Here is a 20543-nt window from a genome sequence, read left to right as displayed (position 1 = left end):
ATAGAGGGGGTGACCGCAGCCATAATCTGGTGGCCTCTACTCTTGACGCAGCACAGAGGTACTCGCTCTGTCGCCCGTTTTTACCTGCACCACTATCACGCCAATGCCAATTCCTCTCCCATCGACGGCCTTGCTTCACCTGCTGCTGCTGATACGCAGGGCGTGACCTCTGAACTTGTCAAGTGGCTTACAGCAGAGCACACTTGTCGTGTCGTGCGCGTCGTCCGTCCCCCTTCTCGTCGTTGGCCGCGGCCACGACCGACAGCAGCAGCAGCAGTAGCACATATGTCGATGGCGTTGGTGGCGGACATGCGTGATTAGTGCCCTCGTTCGACCGCGTTGTATGTGGTGTACCCGGTGCTCTCGTCAGTATCGGCGGCAGCTGCTTTCCATTGAGTTCTTCTGGATGAATGAATACAGGCCCAGGTCCAATCACACCGGTCGAGGTCGACAAGACTACCTAGCAAGAGACAGATGCCTACCAACACCGGCCGGTCAGTTCGTTCCTCCTCAACGCAACCAGCAATCGTCGAGCCCGCTCGGCTTGCCGTCTCCGTGCCACCATCCCACCACGGCAGCGTCGCCTCGTCTCTTTCACTTGCTTCCGTTCTGCCCCACCCCCTCCCCTCCCACCATCTTTTGACGCACACCCCCTTTCCTAGTTCGGGCTCTACTCAGACCACACCCCGTCCCCGCCACACTCCCCAACCTTTCTGCCACCCCGGCCTTCCTCGTCCTCGCACCTTCGCCCATCTTCTTCTTCGCCTCCTCAACACACACCTCGTCACCCACCTGCCACGCCTGTTCTTTCCCCACCCCCCAGTCCTCTGGGCCGTGTATTTTTTTTTTCTTTCCCTCTTCTCGCCGTCGTCTGCACTTGCAGGGGTGCTCCTGACCATCAGGTACGTGCTACTGCGTCTTCCGCCGCCTGGGTGCAGCAACACTACACCCCAGTCCAGTCCTCGCTCGCTCGCTCTCTCACTCACTCAACCCTCCCGGATCCTGGTCCTGGCCGCGCTTGGGGGGTGGGTGTGAGAGTGTTGGTAGTGGTGGTGCCGGGACCAGGACTGAACGGTCTGGTAGCTTTTTTCCTTCCCACCCTCTCCTTTTGCTGGAAGCGGTACCTGCTGCTGCTGCCGCCGCTGCTGCGCTGCACTTGGAAACCTGACTTGGACGAGAGAGCAGCGCCGCGGTGCTCGGGGACTGGGGCCTGGGCTCACCATTCAAAACCACTCCGTCCCCTCCGGAGCCGCCCACCAGTTTGCTCTCTCTCAATCTTTGTGTGCTCCAAACACCAAAGCCAACCACCACCAACTTCTCAATCCTCCTCGTCGTCCGTCGTAGAGATCTTCACCTTCTCTCTTCCTGACGACCACTCTCTCTGAAGAGAACACAAAGAAAGCAGGAGCAGGAACCCAACACAACAGACGGAAAAGAGAGTCATCGACATAACTCTCTTTTCTCCCAGGCACGGAAGGATTGACCCATAGTTCACGCTATCGCCGGTCTCCTTTGCCTCTTCGATCCAGACCCAACTCTCATCTCCCGTCCGCGTGTTCCTCCTCCCAATTCCGAACACCTTCGACCCACGATCCCCACGAACGCCGCAAGCCACCTTCTCACCGGTCCCTTCTTTCGAGACATCTCGCCCGCATCCCTAGGCTCGTCATTGCATTCCGCCTGCATCGACGGCATCTCCACGGGACCCTCCTCCCCAGCTACCGACATTCCTCGTCCAGTAGCAAACAAGAGTCCTCTTTTTGCAACTGTTGCTGGAATATTGCCAGTGCAAAAAGCTTTTGAACCGCCCTTTGCCTCGCTGGGATTTCGTCTTCATCCATGTAAGTGGTCAACCACGACTGCACCTAATCATAAAATAAAAATCCACCGAGAAAAACCAAGAAAAAAAAACAACCACCTTCGTCATTACTGCATCTTTTCCCTTTCCTCTTTTGTTTTTTGTTTTTGCATCATTTCAGTCTTGCCCTTTTGTCTTTGCGTGGTTTCCTCGTCCTTATTACCGTGGGGCTTTGCATCCCACGCCACCACAATCAACCGCGCCTTCTTTCCTACCTATTTTCCTTGGTTTTTGTTTTTTTTTCGCCTCCAGTTCGATCTCCGATCTATATGCTCCACCGATTTCCTTACTCGACACCATAATCCTAAAAGTCTCCTATGGCTGCGACTGGGCTGACAAGAACTTTCCAATAACACAGAAAACTTAATCCTATCGGCCGCTCCGTCCACCCGTCCTAATCTTTCGCATGAATTGATACCAATTTGCATTTCTTACAACCCTCCCGAGCCGCTACAGACTCTACCATCACCGTGCCGGGCGCACGAATCCGACCTATATCAACCCTTTTTATCCTACACATCAGTGGCACTCGATATGCCTTACACACCTCCCTCCCAGAGCCGGTCGCCCGCGAGCTCAGCACCATCTTCGCCCGACGTCAGCCGTCGCTCCTCGTTCCAGTCCAGCCCGAGACCTTCATTACCAAGGTCCGCATCATACCTCACAAAGCAAAGGCGGACACCCGCGGCGGCGACAGATTCTCCCACAAACGGCGCCTCCGACCAACCCACACCCCCGGGCACATCAGACGACCTGAAGGGTATGGCGACGAGCAGCAGCGTACGACAATCACCACCCCCGCTGACGGACGAGCGCGGTATTCCTAAGGGGGCTATCATCTCCCCGCCAGACTCGGGCAGCGAAGAGGAGGACGTCGCAGAACGGGGCAGGCAGATCGAGAACTTGAAGGAGCTCCAGGATGCAATCAGCCAGATCCCCGTTCACCGGGAAGCGTCGCCAACCCGCTCCAAGCTTGAGCAGCCAGATCTTGCTCTCATTACCAACCAAGACCTCCCCAAGGAGGGTCTTCCTACCAGTTTTAGCACCAGCTCGCTGGATGCCCTCGCCAAGACCGTTGCTCGCCGCGTCAACCACGCCAGATCTAGCACCGAGCCCAGGATAGTCTATGAACCAGTCTCTGTCACCGGCTCCGAGTCGGACTCGGATGGCAACACCCACCTCGACAGCAAGCCTCCTATGGTGCGCAAGAAGTCTGGCGAACTTGTCCGCCCTGCTCTACGACCTGCATCTGCTCGCCGGAGACCATCAAGCATGCCTGGCACGCCAACTTTCTCCAAGGCAGTCCACTTCGACTCCCACCTCGAGCACGTTCGGCATTTCCTCCAGGTCGACAGGCCACTCGCTGTCAGCGCTGGGTCTTCGCCGGTCGATAACTACGACAGTGACACCGAGTACCCCTTCCCTGGAGAGGAACGCCGCGGCGCCCGGACTCCTCCCTATGAGTGGGAGATTGTCACGGCAAACCACCCCATTGACACCCCTATCCGCAAGTCTCTGCCTGTACGTCTTGAAAGAGTGTGGTTGTCGCCCGACCAGAAGAACCTCTTGGGCTCCATCGCCGTTGCCAACTTGGCCTTCCAGAAATCTGTTACCTGCCGGTTCACGCTTGACTACTGGAAGACGACCTCAGAGGTCGGTGCGGAATACTCGCACGAGATCCGCCCTCAAGAGGGACCCGTTTCCCATGACCGCTTCACGTTCACCATCAAGCTCTCCGACCTGGCTAACCTCGAGACCAAGACGCTTTTCTTCTGCATCAGGTACAACGTGAATGGTCAGGAATTCTGGGACAACAACATGGGCACCAACTTCCAGGTTGACTTCCGGAAGAAGTACCTCCCTCAGAACGGTAAGCGAGGCTTGCAGGGCGCCGCCAGCCGTCCGGCGCTCCCTCGCAGCAACCGCCGCTCTAGCCCTGCTTCCGCTCCTCGGCCCAAGTCCATGCCTGTCGGCTTCGATGACTTTCCCAACCAAACCAAGCTCAACTTCGAACAGCCCATCCACGAGTATCTGGGCGAGTCGGGGCCGACGGCGGGGCTCCGCCTCAAGGTCAACAAGTCGACCGGCAACCTGGCTAGTGATAACCTCTCTAGCCGGCTGACAGCTCCCAGCGGTCAGGCATTTGCCAACCGCTACGACTTTGGCGCGTCCCTCACTGCTGCCGTCCAGGCTGCGAAGGACACGATAGTCAAGGACCGCAACCCTGATGGTCTCTATATGAAGAGCCACCGCAAGATCCAGGTTCCTGCCCAGCAACCGTATCAGCCTCAGCAGACCAAGCCTGCCCCAGCCCCAGCGGCCAATGGAGGCGCACCCGCTGTCTCCAAGCCTGTTGTGCGACCCACGGTTGCTGGCACCGACTCACCCAACACCTCCCTTGCCTCTTCATCGTATGAGGAACTGGTCAACAAATATTGTTTTGTACGTACTTCTGGTCAACAGTCACCCATACCCGACCCTTTCACCGACTCTCAACTATCGCCTGCTCTCAGCCCAAAAAGCATGTACTGACCTTGGCACTCAACAGTTCGGCTCCAAGCAGTCTAGTCCGCAAATCAAGGATGGCACTCTGAGGAGTGGCAAGTTCGACGGAGCTGACGATGCCTTTGCTACCCGGGGTTCCAACAGCACTAGCTCGAGCTCCAACGGCAGCCCGAGTATGGCACACCACGCCCATCACGCTGGACCCGCGCAACATCACGCTTTCCACCTCCGCGATTCCAACCCCTACTTTCAGCATTTGGGACCATACGGTACATCACCCGCCTTATCTCCACTCAACCACACTACCATGCAACCCGAGCGACCCGTGAACCAGCGTCCGAGTCAGGCTTCCACCCCAGCGACAATGAGGTCTGCCTCCCCCGCGGCCTCGGCGGGTGGCTTTCCTTTCGCCGGTACGTCGCCGAATGATTTTCCATACGCCCAGCAACTGCAGGAGCGATTTCCATTCAACACGGAGACTCATGCCGCAACAGCAATTAGGGGTTAGCCATGGCAACGCTCGCTCTCCACCATAACCGCATCATCTTTGCGGCCTCGTCATTTGACATTTCTCGACTGTGTTTTCGACAAAAGAATTTGCGCTCATCTTTCGGTCAACGGCGTTTATGGGCATTACGACACCAGGGGCCAGGTACGGCCATGGCATCGTGGGGCGTTCAAAGAGTTTTCATAGTTTACGGCCCTCGATCCGACTTGACGACGACACTCCCAAGCATACGACGGGCATACTGGAGTCAACGGAAAAAATAGCCTTGCTTTTCTCAGTCTTTCTTTCGTTACTCATACTTGATGAGCTCAACGCAGTGTCGAGGGAAAGATTCTCCTAACGGACGGTACATAGGAACGAACAGCATACAAGGAGTTCCTTTAATGCATAATTCGCTCTTGCCTTCACTCTTGCTTGACGTTCAACAGCGGCCGCTACTAGCTCGTCGAATTATCTTGCTTTTTTTTCCCTTTGGTTTGGTTTTCTGTGTGTGGTCAAGGGACTGGGACCTCCAGCATACGAGACGTGGGGTTCAAGGGAATATGGTCATCATTTGGCTTGTCGGAATCGACTGGGTTTTCGGAATAGGACAAGAGAATGTCCTCATTTACAATGCGTTGAGCATGCCCCCATATATGGGCGTGGCCTCGAGCAGCCCGCCATCGACTTCAAGTTCTCGTTCACTTGCGCTGGTTTTACACCGTGCTGCATTGGCGGGGCGGAGTGGATCGATTGGCAAGAGGTCTTGAGATGGATAAAAGTTGGGGAACTGAGTCTTGAGATTGAAGAATCGACTCATTCCTGTGTCACAATGGGTACCGGTTTCATACACTGGGCGTTTGGAAGATCGACGCAGTCGTTCGAGCAGAAAGCGTTCGGCCTGATTTGGCTTGATTAGTTAGGGTAGCATGGGAAGACAAAAAACAACTGCCATTGCTCACACACTTTTACCGTCCAAATTGACGACTGCTATGATGGATGTTTTTGGTGATGGCTGACCCTGACCTTTGGAGCTTATAGGCTCGCTACATCCAACAAACCAAACATTCTACTGCTACCTAACGGCCGTTACCTCGAACTATATGATCAGCTTCTGCCTCCTTGAAGTTTCGCTATATTGTCGACTCATCCGACCTATTACTTCCAGCTGGTACACATTGGTGTTCCTCGCCGACCACATCTTTGATGGCAGAATTACTAAAGTCCCGCGGGGTTTGCTTGAAACCGTGTATCTCAGTGTTGGTGTTGACCTCCAGCGTCATTGTTTCAATGCGGAAGGGCTCAATGATTTACTTCAAGTTGTTCACCTATTCTGTTCTGTTTCCTGCTTTCCTTCACTCGAACATGGAAAGTACACACAGCTATTCCGAGACGTTCCAAACTGCCGGAAAGAAAGCCTTCGTTTTCCACCAACTTACATGTTGCACCCGCCATGCCGGGAGGTAAGAGAGGGCGGCCCCTCAGAGCTTCTCAAAGGCCTCGACGGCGGCCTCGGCGGTGACGTGGGCGCTGGCCGGGTTCGCACCCGTGACGATGCGCCCGTCAGTGTGCGTAAAGGCGTCCCAGGGGCCCGGGGGCGGGATGTCTTACGGGGTCGCGTTTAGCAGGTCTGTTCTGTTCTGTCGTGGGGGTGCTTCTCGGTGACTGTCGGGGACAGACGATATCATGGGGCGGAGGGAGGGGCTGCCATGAAGGGGAGGGAGTATCAGGAGTCGGGGGGTTACTGGGTGCCGGTGAGAGGAAAGACTCACAGATTGCGCCGGCAGAGGCGGCGGACGACTCGATTGTCGGCCGGTTCCATGACTGTATGATATTGAGGACGCCCTCCTCCTCCTCGCCCTTTGTGGTGAAGCCGGTGACCTTTTTGCCGGCGATGATGGACCTGTTGGTCGAGGGGTCGATTATACCCGGGAAGATGGCGCCTCCGTGGCACCTACGGCCCACAGATTGAGTGCGTGAGCGGGTAAAATGATCGGGGATGGGACGCAGACGGGATTGGCGATGGGGGTGAGAACAAGAAGGGTATCGGATGAAGGGCAAGGGACTGGGGTGTACAGGGTTCGCTAGGCGGGACTACACGTACACTGCTGATATGATGCTCCCATCGGTGTACATCTTTGAAGCGATCGACTGCAGCCCCCTGGCATCCGGGTAGTCGATCAGAGAGGCATGCCCCGCCGAGGCGAAGAAAATGCCATACTGCCGTCGCGGTCACTCCTCAGCGAACTGACTATACCTTGAGGCTGGAGGGCGATGGGCGTCCTCACCTTGGCCGGAATGATGTCGCTGGGCTTCAGCAGCTTATCCAGCTTGGACCGGAATTCGCTCGAATGGTCCTCCCAGACTTTGCGGTCTTCCTCCGGGAGCCAATTCGGCTGTTGGGATAGCCAATCAGGTTGGTACGTGCCGGTCTCGGAGACGAGGTCGACCTCGAGGCCGGCCTCCCTGAAGACGTTGAAGGGGTGGAGGGCTTCCGTGATAAAAAGGCCTGTGGTCGGGCGTTGATTGATTAGCAGCGACTCAGCATGCGGGAGGTTGAGTCGTAGGCGGAAGAGAGCGAGGGTGATAGCAAGGATGGGGGCTGGTTGCTAGAGAGGTGAGGGCGCGGATTACCCGTCTCATGGCCCTCGGGATAAAGTGGGGCATGAGCCGAGGTCACGGCGATGAGTGCTCTCTTCGGGGGTGCCATGTTGACGTTGTGCCGGTGTCCTACGAGAGCGTTTCACACTCGCTAGCGGGAGGTTGTCTTCCGTGTCGGCGATCTATGAGGGTGGCTTTAGATGAGGGGAGGCTTGATTCCCTGGGACGTTTCCGATATCGATCACCACCGTGCGTGCGGGGTGGAGAAACGGGACGCTTCCTTGGGATTTTATACACGGGAAGAGGCCTACCTCGAATCGGAAATCGTGGGGAAAGCCTCTCCCGCGCCGGGGAAGGCATTCCGAGTGAAAACCACGCTTGGGCCCAGGAGAGGATGTTTATTTGGGCCTGGGCCATTTTGGACGAACTTTCGGCAATCCAATTTCCCACTTCCGTGAGGAGTTTGCTTTTGTTGGGCGCTAAGTACTGGCTAAGCGGGTCAGAATGATTCTAGCGTGCCTGCACCGTAAATAAGCTCGGCGTGAGGAAATAGACTTCTGGTGATCCCAACATGCGGAAGTACGCCGAGGTTATCGGCTCAAACTTAGAAAACTTAGAAACAAGGACAGATGCCATGAAACGTGGGTGGGTATGTCGCGACTTACAATTGGCATGGTATATGGTATCGTGAGTTGGTTGAGCGGCTTCTACGGAATCTCAGATCCACCGGCGGCGCGGGTACGTTGTGATGGCGCTGGATATCTGGAACCCCGCAGAAACTTGGCGTATTTCCCCGGTACGACTCAGAGTATTTACATCGACTGCATCACATGCCGGGCGTGGTGTATACTAGCTGCATTAGAGCCGACCCATGTTGAAGATGACAAGGCGAGATCAGGTTCCCGATATTGATGTTTTCAAATCACATAGTCTCATAAGGTAGCCACTTATAAGTCTTTAGATGTTAGCGAGGCTCATAGGCTCAACGTTTCTTGAACTGAGAACAAGATTGTGTGCTCTAGTAGAGTCAAGAGTAATATTGCGGCTGATATATATTATGAGGGTTCGATCTGAAGTGGACAGCCGCGAGTCAACCATCCGCATTCAGAACGAGTCGGTGGAAAACATCCTCATATGATTATATCGGTCTATCAATATGGCCGTGGATACCCGTCTGTCTCACTCATATTGCAGAGAGGTCATTCAAGGAGATCAAAGCCATACCAACTGAAGGCGTGAAGATACGTTATCGAAAAGTAGGGTAGCTGCCTTCTGGAAAAAGGAGGGGCAGATCTCAGGAACCATATCACGAGACCCACCTTAAGCTTTACTGATCGTGACGCTTCGCTCTGCTTGTGCTCTAGCTTCTTGTGGATGTCAGGATCTTGGGTAGATGTCATCTCACTACTACAATTCATACTTGCCGCCAGGCTCATGACCCTCATTCTCCTTTGTATTGACAAGTGTTATGTCGCAGTCGCAGAGTAGAACTATCATTGGTGTCTCAAAACTCCGTGTCTAAACTGGATGTGATATGCATGGAACTCCCTGGCGTCGACAGCACAGACACGTATATATGATCTACATTTATAGTTCATGAAGCCATACCAAGTTTGAACCGTTCATGTGGATCATGGCATATATTTACAACCAGACTATATCTGGATCGAGTCGAATGTTTCAAGTAATATGTTCAAGAATTTTATCGCATCGCCGCTCTTCCCCTTCTTACAGGCCAAAGAACTTCATGTCATCGGCACCACGGATCGGCACAGTGTGTCCGACACCAACCGCCCACACACCTGTGAGGTGGTCACCAAAGACATCAGTGCGGTAGTTAGTCTGAGGGGTGTTCTGCTTGGAGCTTGTGGGTTTGTCCGCGTTGTAGCCGAAGACGCCGGACCACTGCTTAATTGTCTCCTGGTAGTTGGCCGGGTACAGAGTGGTGTCAATGCTGCCGTGGTAGATTTGCATACGAGGACGCGACCCCTTGTAGTTAGGGTCGGCGTTGTACACCTGTTGGGCCCATTGAGCGGCGGTCTGCTTGACATTACCGTGCGCGCAGGTGCTGTTCCAGCCGTCGACGGAGCCGGTATAGAAGCAACCAGCAGGCACGCCGTTGTAGACAATACCAGCAGCAAAGAGCTCAGGGTAGGTTGCAGCCATAACGTTCTGTCATTGTTAGTAATTAACAAGTTCATATCGCCCTTCAAATTTGGAAAGCCGATGCAGGGTCTTCAACTTACGGTCATCATGGCACCAGACGAAGATCCCGTAACGAAAACCTTGGACTTGTCGCCTTTGTACTTGTTCAAGGCGTAAGTAACCATGTTGGCAATGGAGTTGCTGTTACCCCCGCCGTTGTGGGTCAGGGTCGCCTTGGAAGAGACATCCCAGCAGGTGCCAGAGTAAGGCGACTCAGGGTAGATGACGATGAAGCCCTTCTGATCGGCCAGCGTCTTGTACGGGCTGCCGTTGAAGTAGGCCTTTGCAGAGCCGGAACAGTAATGGATAGCGACGACGATGGCGGGGTTGGCTGCGACCTTGTCGGGAACGTAGATGAACATCTTGACGTTGCTGGGGTTTGAGCCGAAGCTGGTGACCTGCTGGAGCGAGGCAGCGGCAGCAGAGGCTACCAAGCCCAAGGCGGAGAGGACTACGCTGAACTTCATGACTGCTGTAAAGGAAATCCGGCGATGCCAAGCTTTGAAGTGCGTGTGGTGTTTACGATGTGGGCAAGGAACAGACCGAGCTCTTGTATACTTATACTGCGGGAAGAGATAGGTGAAGGCGTCACCACACCACGAGAGAAAGAGCTGAATCAGCTCACTATTGTGAGCAACCCTCTTTCTCACGTTCTACTTCAAACAGCACTAGAGTCCATGGGCTCTCTGTGTAGAACCCGATGGTGTCGTAACCCCACACGCGGGCCGTTTGGAAAGGGGCGGAGCGGGGCGAGCTTGTACGACTCCTGTCGTCAATGATTTAGCCGACGGCTTAGCGTGATGCACTGCTTTTGAGCGGACGGGAAAACAAGCTCATCTGGACAGGGATGCACGTTCATCTAATCTTGCAAGAAAGCTTTGCTCGGCAGTTGGCCTTGGAAGAAGATTCCAGTGTTCTGGAAGTTCGATATGGGTGCCGGTAGCCGCTCCGCGGCGTGGCGAACGCATGGCATCTCATGATGCACCCCAGACAAATGTACTTGGCGATGAGGGACATGCTGCATCCACTGAGGATCTCCCTAAGTAGTATCACAAAGATACCTGGACTTGCACCAAAGCAGCAGCCATCAACTCCACAACACAGATCCCCAATCCCCTGCTGACGCCGGGGTGACCGGCCGACTCGGAAGATCGTGGACCATTGATCAAATGGCTAATTGTAGGGTGTCGCCAATAATGGCACGCAGAGTATATAGGGATGCGGTAGGCGGAAAATTATTGCCCAAAGGGCCGTGAGCCATGGCTACTGGGTGATACGCAAACGCACCCCTTTCAAGATGGTAATCTTCCGAGCCGGCATCAGGACCTGCACTCATGAGCGTAAAAATAGGCGGTGTAAAAGCATGCAAATATCGCGCTTCTTTTCCTAGTTGTAAGCTGTGCTTATTACTCGACAATTTCGAGTATTCTCCCGACTAGATACGGAATTTGAGTTTGGTTGAAGAAATTCGTAGTGGCTGTGGCCCTCTCCCATACTCACTCGGTGTACAGAGCAACAAGCCGATGATATCAGCAACAAGATGGAGCCCTAAGGGCTTGTTGAACTGAGGTTCAATGACCTGACCATATAATTGATGAACTTATTTGCAGAGATTTGCGACCTTGCCTGGCTGCATCGGCGGTTCCGAAGAGCTTTTGTCGATTCCAGATGTCGAATTCTCCTCCTGCCCTAAGCGAGACAGGTTGCATTATGCTGAGACTACAAGAGAGAGTAGGTACAGTTTCCGAACCAAATTATGAAATAACGTGGGTGCGCCGGTAAAATTGGGACTCCGTGCACACAAGCTCGGATGCGACATTACTGATCCATACCGGCCCAAAGACACCAGTTACTTGGTCGAATGGGGCTGTGACACCATGGCATCTATTTTTTGACGCTGAATTCAGCCCTGTTGCGAAAGGATGAACTCTTTACCAAGCAAACTGAATAAGCGGTCTGACAGCACACGATCAAACTATGCAAGTCCACTTCACAGAAAGCCGCCACTTTGCGACGAGCCTGAAAGTCGCCCGAGAAGTCGATCTTTAAGTTTGTGGTCAATTAACCTCTTGACACGGATGTTATCAACGCGACGAACGGACTCTTAAAAACGCCCTACCATCCGAACCTCTTTTTAAGTCGGCTAACAACCAGACGACAGCTCGTCTAACCATTACCGCTCAGGTAACAAGCAACCACGCATTCCTGGGTTCAGTGGGTCGCGTCGAGGCCGCACAAGCTGAAGTTGAGGAACGGCTGCGATCTCGTTAAAACTAAAACAGTAAAAGGAAAATAGAGTGAGGCGCACCCACTCATTCAGCAGGGACTTGTAGCCAATACACGCGGGACTCAACTGCGTGCGGTAGGCCTCACGTAACAAGAGCCTACGGGGGTATCCACAGCACACTGCTCTCAGTCCCGCGTGAGAATGCGGCTCATCAGAGACATTGGCAGATGAAGGGATGCGACTGTACAGCGGGCTTGGCTACAACAAGCTTTCAGGGTGGCCTCGGCAAACGTTTAGTGAGCCAATGAAAAGCGTCTGTCAGTCTTGAACAGTCCGAGTTTCGCAAAACTCGGGTCTCGTGCCTGTCGTGACACTCCAATATTCAGAGATCACCCACCAATCACTGCATTTTTAGCCACCCTAGTGATTGCCTGTAATCTATCTGAGAAGTGCAATGGGGCGAAACGGCCCCCATGCTTGTCCGTGTTGGTTGCAACGTGCTCTTTCCAATAGAGTGTTCCTGACTACACTAGCCTAGCCAGTATGCTTAACCCCACCGCGGTGGTATCAGGCAAAGATCCAACCCCCTTTGATGGCTAGATGTGGTCTGCTGTCATGGGTTTCTCAGCAGCGTGTTGATTGTACCCATGACGCATAATCTCCACCACTCAAATCCAGAATTTACCCTCGGCTGTGGGTCTTGGATCGCAAATACAGGCCCAGAGGCTAAAGTTACATACCCATAACGCCGTGGGAGAGTAGGTAGTCAGACTACCCTTTAATTGCCCGTCTGTTTACGCCGAAATTGCCTTCCCGAATCAGCCGGAGCCCCAGTTTTGACAAACGCGAGCGGTTCGTTTAACCTCGAGCCGGGCAAACGCCCAATGACGGCGATGTCGAATGTATACGAACCAGACGGCGTCGGTCTTGTTGTTTCAGGCCCGCACAGCGTGGTTTTGTAGAGCTCCCACATCGTCGCCAAGACCATTCGCATCTCATATAAAGCTCGCTACCCAGAGTCGCATCTGCTCATCAACCCACAGTCATTCATTCACTCACTCAGTCATTCCTTTCTCTTGAGCCTTTTATACAACTAAACATTAACAATGAAGTTCGCTACTAGCCTCGTGTGCCTTCTGGCACCCATCACGGCCCTCGCTGCTCCGCTCGAGGAGAGGCAGGCCTCTCAGAGCCTCGACAAGCTGTTCAAGGCCAAGGGCAAGCAGTACTTCGGAACCATTGGCGACAAGGCCCTCTTGGCCAACACCAAGAATGCCGCCATCATCAAGGCGGACTTCGGCCAGCTCACGCCTGAGAACTCGATGAAGTGGGATCAGATCGAGCCTACTCAGGGCAAGTTCAACTGGGCCAACGCCGACACCCTTGTGGACTTTGCCACCGCCAACGGCAAAAAGATTCGCGGCCACACCCTGGTCTGGCACTCTCAGCTTGCTGGATATGTTAGCCAGATCAAGGACAAGGCGACTCTTACCAAGGTCATCCAGGACCACATCAAGGCTGTCGTTGGCCGTTACAAGGGCAAGATCTACCACTGGGTTAGTACAAGTCTTTTCCGTACCATTGGCGAGGTGTTGAGTCTAATTTGTTTTGGCTAGGACGTTGTGAACGAGATTTTCAACGAGGACGGCTCTCTCCGCTCTTCTGTCTTCTCCAACGTTCTCGGCGAGGAGTTTGTCAGCATCGCCTTCAAGGCTGCCAGGGCAGCTGACCCCAACGCAAAGCTCTTCATCAACGACTACAACCTCGACAAGGCGAACTACGCAAAGACCCAGGCCATGGCCAAGAAGGTCAAGCAGTGGATTGCCCAGGGTATCCCCATTGACGGTATTGGTATGTTTGTCCATCAATAGTCGCTTTTCCCGTTCATCGAACAGCTTGAACTAACGTCTCTCTTCCTTCATAGGCTCTCAGACCCACCTCAGCGCCGGTCAGAGTGGCAACATTCTCGGTGCCCTTCAGACTCTCGCAGGCAGCGGTGTCAAGGAGGTCGCCATTACTGAGCTCGACATTGCTGGCGCCAGCGCCAATGACTACACCACCGTCGTCAAGGCTTGCCTCCAGGTCAAGCAGTGCGCTGGTATCACCGTCTGGGGTGTTCGCGACCCCGACAGCTGGAGAGCCTCGAACAGCCCCCTTCTGTTCGACGCCAGTTACAACCCCAAGGCTGCCTACACTGCCATCGCCAAGGCTTTGGCTTAAATTGCGAGACGGGTGGCATCGTTTCGGCGAAACGTTGTACTTTAAAAAAAATTTATGTCTCATCGCAATTCGATGCGAGGGTGATCTTCATGTATAAATTGGCTCTTTTTTTCTTGGCCCAGGTGCCTTCTACATATACGACTGGTCCGTACATACCTTTTTTTTTAAAAGCTGAGATGGAAATACAAAAGCTTTCCGCTTCCGCTTCGACCAAGCTGTTCCGAGCTCAACATGAACTATAGCTTGCATGTGTTCTAACTTCCGGGTGACACTGATAAAATCCTAGGTACAATCCTATTAGTTGGAAGGCCGGTTTTTCTTGTCTACTAACGTCAATGATATTGAGCTTAATGTTCAACTTCTGCTTTCTTTTCAGAGTCATATATTTGACTTCCAAGTTAAAAACTAGGCTCATTAATTCTCCACTGTGACGCGTATTAAGGTGATTTACCTCCTGCCTCTGCATCATGATAGACGTTACGATGATGAACACCTCCTTCCTCTTCATGGTCAATAGGGCTGTAAAGTGTACTTCATCATGCTAAGATCACGTTTGGTACATGTCATCTGCCACTTGTTTTGTTGAGAAGAAGAACGCGATTGGTAAAAGAAGAACTAAAGAAGTAGAAACAGGAATGGAAGAGAATTGCAACTATAGAACACAATGCTTACAGCAGGCGAAACTCCCGAAGGTTGACCTCAAGACATGTGTTAAAAGATCCTGGTCGAGGAGTGCTTGAGTAGGTTCCCAAATGCGTTTAACGAAGATACCACGGTCACATGAATTAGGTTTTATAATGTATCTAGCTAAGAATTGCAGAACCCTGGCATGCCATGCAAGATCTGCTTCAACACTTATGAGAATGCAGATGTGATATGCGTTTATTCCATTCTCGAACGTCGGATAAAACTACAACTCCTGGGAACCATGAGTGAGCTTGAAACCTCCGCTTACTAAGGTCTGGAAGACACCTTCGGGGTCATATTTCTTCGCAATCTGCAACAGGCGCGCCTTGTTGACACTTCCGTAACCTGTGAAGGGGTCCTGGAATTGGCTGGCGTAGTTTGTGTATTTGTAGATACTGTAGAGTTCTCTCTCCTTTGCAGCGGCGTTGATCCGATTTTCAATGCGCTGCTGTACTCGATAGACCGTCTTGTCGTCCTCGGCCTTTTGCCACATGGCAACGATGTTGACGAACCCCACAGGTCGATTTTGACCAGCCAGACCCGTTGGGTTCCCGCCGTTTGCCTTCATGAAGTTCATTTGGGCGCGGGTGAATATTTGAAGCTGCAGCTGCTGGGTTGCTATGGAAGCAATGGGCTTGGATTCTTCGTTCCAGGTGTCAAAAGCGGTCTGCATCATCTCAGCGTCAAGCTCGAAGGAAGTCGTCCAGAAGGAGTTGCGGGTGACACCTCCAGGGAAGACAAGCCCGTCAACGATCTCGGCATGATATGCGTTACCCGCTGAGATGTTTCTTGGACCGGCCTCATAAAACTCATCGAAAACCAATGGGTGTTTGCCATCGGTGAAAGTGTCCGAATGTGTTAGAATTGCAGTGCCAGTAGGTGGACTGTCGATGTGAGCATCCCAGAGGAGCACGCCGCCGCTTTTGAGGTCCGTATCGACGAGGTGGTTGCCCCAGTTGGCAAAGGCGGCGATTGCAGAGACATTGGTTTTGCTGGAATACTTCAAATTGCCGTTCCAGAGTTTACCTTGTTCAAAGGCGTTGAACTTGAACTTGGTGACGATAGCGAAGTTGTTGCCACCACCACGTAGAGCCCAATACAGGTCAGGGTACGCTGAGGAAGTCACTGTCACAATCTGGCCATCGGCTAGGACCACCTCGTACTCAAGGACGTTATCGCAAGTGAGTCCATGGAGATTGCTCAACCACGATATTCCTCCTGCAAATGTATCAGTACTTTTACCATGCATCGAGCCCTGGCGAAGAACTCACCGCCCAATGTGAGACCGCCAACACCGACGTCGAACATCCGGCCGCCGGGTACAGTAAGATTGTACTCTTGAAGGATGGGGTAGACGCTAGACCATCTCGCTCCAGGCTCGATAATGGCAGACTTTCTGTCATTGCTAACAGTTGTCTGATTCAAGTGAGCAAGATCGACAACGAGCCCGTTCTCAATGGTAGAAGCTTCGAAAGAATAATGACCGCCACTCTTGATGGCGAATTGGCATTGGCCATTACGGGCAGCCAAAACAGCCTTTGAAACCTCTTGTGCGCTCAAAGGTGTAAAGAAGCAAGCGGGAGAAGCTGCTCCTTGGATTGTGGACCAGAAAGCCGCCTTTTCCGAGGTGTACTCGGTTTGGTCTCTGAGAAGGACCTGATTGGGGTACGTCTGTTCTAGAGCTCGACACTTTTGACATCGTTGTAAGCTGCATTGTTTGAGCAACTGACGCTGTTGTAGATGATTGGACTTACGACTTTGTCACAGCTCTGAATGAGTACGGGGTCGGCTGATGCAACAGACGTCAAGCCCACCAGCAAAGTTGTGAAAATTAAGGATGACGCAGCCATCGTGAAATAGAACCTGTTAGTGTTCCCCTCGAGAGCTTTTTGAATGATGAGTGGTATTTGCTTTTTCATGAATGGCCCCCAGAGGGCTTTTTATTCTACCTTTGTTGCGCACTCGGGACATGGTGAGGTCGTTGGAAGCCGGCGGTGTAAGTCGTAGTGTAAACTTTTCGAAATTGAAGGTGATCAGATTCGTATCCGCGGCCACCCGCGGCGACCGGGCCGAGTGCATCGCTAATGTTGATTGCCAAGATATATAATTCTGCAGAAGAAAAAAAACAACATGGGGATTTATGTCGAATACGGGGAAGCGGGGGCTTGCGGTCCATCTACACAACGCTGAGAGAAGCCTGTGCCTCTGTTATGCTCTTATATCCTGAATTGACGAATACAGGCACGCAACCCCAATAGCAGAGCGACGAAAAGTGATAGGCTGTGAGAACCAAGACTCTGGCGCCTTCATGGATCTTCAATGACTAGTTCTCAGCTGGTGCTTGTATTTTCACACAGCGCGAAAGCGTGTAATGGTCCAACCTCTCCAGTAATGATTTTGCCAACAAGTCTAGCCTTAGACCCCAAATCTGGAGTCTAGACTCACCAAAAGATACAGATCCTGCTAATATCAGCTGAACGTACGATTTTCTGCTGAATAAACCCAGACTTTCTCCCAATTCCCCTTGAAGCTCATCTTCAGCGGCCGCAACGGACATGTCCTGTTCCCCGGGCCCACAACATTCTCCATGGTATTAGGTGGAGGAATGACCCACTCCAAAACTTGTCAGAACTCACACACTCCACAGTTCCCTTCGTAACTAATGCCCTCATATATAGTCACCTCTCGTCTTTGTTCCATCCGGACGGCTCGGGCGACCGCTTACTTCCTGCTATAGAGTTCCACTGTGGCCAAGCCCGCAAGTTCCGTTTGCCGCAGCGAAATTACGTCTATGAGAATTTGTAAGCGGCGGAAAAGGTTGGTCTTGATAAGAATCACACTTTTATGTGCCAGCCTCAGTCCAGTTCTCCAACAACTCGGTCGCGGTGATGAGTGGAGATGAATTTGAGTGCTATGTCTGAGATATGAACCGAGAACCTCACGTACTAGAGCCCTGAAGGAAGAGAAAGCGTTATATTTCTGCAGGAAGCGTTCGACGAACTTCTCTGAAGATTGTTTAATTTTATCATAGGATGCGTCTATCTGTATCAGTTCCTTGATCCTCTGCGCTTCTGACTGCACATCACATCTACCTATCTCGGCACCTGTGCCGATTTCTCATACCAAGTAGTTGGTGTCGGTCCCCCAGTATCCCTCACTCCGCTACCTCGACGACCAACTTGGTACAACTCACTCCCTCAAGTAGCATGTCTAAACCGGCATTGATAGCCTTCAGGCCCTTTCCCACGACCTTCGGCTCCGGACTCGGCCTGATGGTCTCCTTGACTAGGTTCTCCCTCAGCCATGTCCCCATCCAATACCGAAACTGAGCCAACCTCTTCTCTTCGTCGTCCATCGACGGCATCAAAAATATGGTTTCCGCTCCCTTGATCTCCTCCGCATCGGCAGGAACAACCGCCGCCGACCCGATCTTCGCCTTCTGGCCCCCTCTTTCGTGATCATCTGTGAGAAAAGCCTTGAGGACGGCCTGACACAGCGCCAGCTGCCCAGTGGCAAGAAAGCAGTGCCGGATCGCTAGGCCATCCTTTTTGGCCGCCGCAACAATTGCGTCCACAACCTGCGGGTCTTTGTAGTCGAAGACACGATCCGCGCCTAGGGAGCCCACGTATTTGTGATTCGCCACCCCAGCCGTGGCGTACACAGCATTGACAGAACTGTTGTGGTCTTCCCGCAGCAGGCGGGCGGTTTGCACGCCCATCGTGCCCACGCTAGAAGAGGCGCCCCAAATCAACAGGGCCTCTCTCTTATGGCTGTTTTCTTGGGACTCTCCTCTGGCATCTGGACTGGCTGGGATGGCGGAGACGGAAGAAGGAATAGCGGCTGCCCCTACCTCCAGAAGCCCCATGGCATCCCACGCGCTGAGGGGGACCTGAACAGCGACGGGCAGGGTTGCTGCTTGGTTCCAAGAAATGCCTTCATCCGGTAGAGGCACGGCATGTTGCCAGGGGAGTAGGCACCGCTCCTGGAAGGCGCCGTAGTCAGGCTCGCAGGACTTCCAGACGGAGGCGGCGTAGGCGGCGACGCGAGTGATGCCGGGTTGGAAAAAGGGTCCCGGGCCTCCATAAGAAGCATCAGTAGGTACGTTCTCTCCGACCTCGACGACGAGCCCCGAGATGTCAAAGCCGATGACCGTGGGATAGGTGGGTATGTAAATGCCTTGGTCACGCATCAAGCGGTCTGCCGGGTTGAGGGCCACAGACTTGACCTCGATGAGGAGCTCGCCTGGGCCTGGTTTTGGCGTGCGGCGGGTCTGAATCTCAAAGGGCTTGCCTTTTGCAAGAGAAACTGCGGCAAGGTGGGTGGCCATTCTGGACTGCTTGTGCGAGAGGATGGTTTCGAAGTGTAGAATTTCACGTTGACTGAGTGTGTTATTGAAGAATTTCCATGCTTTGAATATCTATGGAAGCAGCCTTTTTTCGTAGGATATCGAGGAACATCATGCTTTTTATATGTATTACGTAGGATCATTAACCCAGCGAAATATTCCTTGGATGCAGGAACGCGAGACTGTTTGATGGGATCTTGTGTTAGTCGGAGATGTGGAAGCCTTCAGCATAGAACTCGAAGCGAACCAGAGACGTTTGTACGCGAAAAGCGGCTAGCGTGCAAAGTGGAGTATCCGAAGGAGGGTTAGCTCAAGCGGCGATACGAAACTACTTAACACCGCTGAGGGACCATGGCCGTCCCCACCATTCCGGTTCCCAGCGAATACAGGAGAACCCCTCAAAGCCAGGCTGCGAAAGGTACTGGACGACCTATCACGTATGGCTCCAGCTTGCATGGGAGAAGTGCAGGGGCGTAGAATCTCACGTAGATCGAGGCTTGGCTGCCGCAATTGCAAGCTCCGGAAACTCAAAGTGGGTAGCCCTCGGCTTTGCAAAGTTGGGTCTGTGGCTGACTGCATCTTGTTGGTCCCCTAGTGCGACCAAGGCAAGCCGCAGTGCAAGAGATGCACCTCGTTTGGGGTGTTGTGCAACTTCTTATCCAATATCTCTGACCTCCAACCCATGGCCGCTGACACAGGGTGGTCACTGGGGGTTCAGGGACAAACAGAGATGCAGCCATCTCTCACAAACGCTGTCTGGACATCTGACGCAGTGGCATCCTATCAATTAAATGCAAGGTGTCAAGACTTTATAACCCGTTATCTTGGAAAAAGTCTCATTACCCCTGACGATCCTCATATGACACAAGTCAACAGTAAGCTCCTGGAACTCGCCTTCGCTGTAAGTCTTATTGTATCAGTTCTGGCCTGTCAGACAGATAACGAAGAAGCCGGACCATCCATCCTGGGCTTGAGCTCGGCTAATATCTGGTTTACAGTATCCCTATTTAATGCACGCCTCTCTCGCTGTGGCGTTTACATATGATCGCTATCTGAACGGCCCTGCAGGCTGTGGTCGCACTCGAGAGGAGTGTTTTCACTGGTCTCAAAGCACAGTTCTCTTTAACAAGCGGTTGAAAGAACCGATTGAAGCGAAAGACAAGGATCCAATCTGGGGTACTGCGGCTGCTCTGGCCCTACTGACCTTCGCGTCCCCTGATGCATGCACACCGGAACAGGCGTGGCCTCTCAACTCATCCGACTCCTCCGACCTGGACTGGTTACGTATGAGCAATGGCAAGATGTCCTTGTGGCACACCATCAATCCGCTGCGAGCGGACAGCCTTTTCTGCGTCATGGCGGCGACCTATGCTCATATGAACTCACCGTTACCAGAGGGAGGCATAGA

The 20543-nt window shown here is 53.0% G+C and overlaps 6 protein-coding genes across 6 annotated transcripts; 2 read left to right on the top strand and 4 right to left on the bottom strand.

Annotated features, from left to right (window-relative positions):
* Positions 1 to 2392: 2392 nt before the first annotated feature.
* ColSpa_07880 (protein phosphatase 1 regulatory subunit 3C) lies at positions 2393 to 4871 on the top strand (the record flags this gene model as incomplete). Its single annotated transcript, XM_049274092.1, has 2 exons — positions 2393 to 4300; positions 4407 to 4871. The coding sequence occupies 2 exons, from the start codon at positions 2393 to 2395 to the stop codon at positions 4869 to 4871; spliced, it is 2373 nt and encodes a 790-aa protein (XP_049130049.1).
* Positions 4872 to 6331: 1460 nt separating this feature from the next.
* ColSpa_07879 (glyoxalase 3) lies at positions 6332 to 7560 on the bottom strand (the record flags this gene model as incomplete). The annotated part of the gene is made up of 5 exons (XM_049274091.1): positions 6332 to 6456; positions 6623 to 6804; positions 6955 to 7070; positions 7103 to 7359; positions 7485 to 7560. The coding sequence occupies 5 exons, from the start codon at positions 7558 to 7560 to the stop codon at positions 6332 to 6334; spliced, it is 756 nt and encodes a 251-aa protein (XP_049130048.1).
* Positions 7561 to 9179: 1619 nt separating this feature from the next.
* Positions 9180 to 10123, bottom strand: ColSpa_07878 (acetylxylan esterase A; the record flags this gene model as incomplete). Its single annotated transcript, XM_049274090.1, has 2 exons — positions 9180 to 9623; positions 9698 to 10123. 2 exons carry the CDS (start codon positions 10121 to 10123, stop codon positions 9180 to 9182), a joined length of 870 nt encoding a protein of 289 aa, XP_049130047.1.
* A 2866-nt stretch (positions 10124 to 12989) lies between these two features.
* Positions 12990 to 14103, top strand: ColSpa_07877 (endo-1,4-beta-xylanase; the record flags this gene model as incomplete). The annotated part of the gene is made up of 3 exons (XM_049274089.1): positions 12990 to 13439; positions 13500 to 13734; positions 13808 to 14103. 3 exons carry the CDS (start codon positions 12990 to 12992, stop codon positions 14101 to 14103), a joined length of 981 nt encoding a protein of 326 aa, XP_049130046.1.
* A 910-nt stretch (positions 14104 to 15013) lies between these two features.
* Positions 15014 to 16640, bottom strand: ColSpa_07876 (bifunctional solanapyrone synthase; the record flags this gene model as incomplete). The annotated part of the gene is made up of 3 exons (XM_049274088.1): positions 15014 to 16008; positions 16062 to 16461; positions 16545 to 16640. 3 exons carry the CDS (start codon positions 16638 to 16640, stop codon positions 15014 to 15016), a joined length of 1491 nt encoding a protein of 496 aa, XP_049130045.1.
* Positions 16641 to 17944: 1304 nt separating this feature from the next.
* Positions 17945 to 19117, bottom strand: ColSpa_07875 (dehydrogenase orsE; the record flags this gene model as incomplete). Its single annotated transcript, XM_049274087.1, has 1 exon — positions 17945 to 19117. The coding sequence occupies one exon, from the start codon at positions 19115 to 19117 to the stop codon at positions 17945 to 17947; it is 1173 nt and encodes a 390-aa protein (XP_049130044.1).
* Between the last annotated feature and the right edge of the window lie 1426 nt (positions 19118 to 20543).

Source organism: Colletotrichum spaethianum (genome assembly GCF_022836535.1).
Source record: "Colletotrichum spaethianum MAFF 239500 DNA, contig20, whole genome shotgun sequence".
Classification (NCBI taxonomy): Eukaryota; Fungi; Ascomycota; class Sordariomycetes; order Glomerellales; family Glomerellaceae; genus Colletotrichum; species Colletotrichum spaethianum.
Note: the sequence above shows the minus strand (reverse complement) of the source record. Positions and strands in the feature narration are given on the sequence as shown.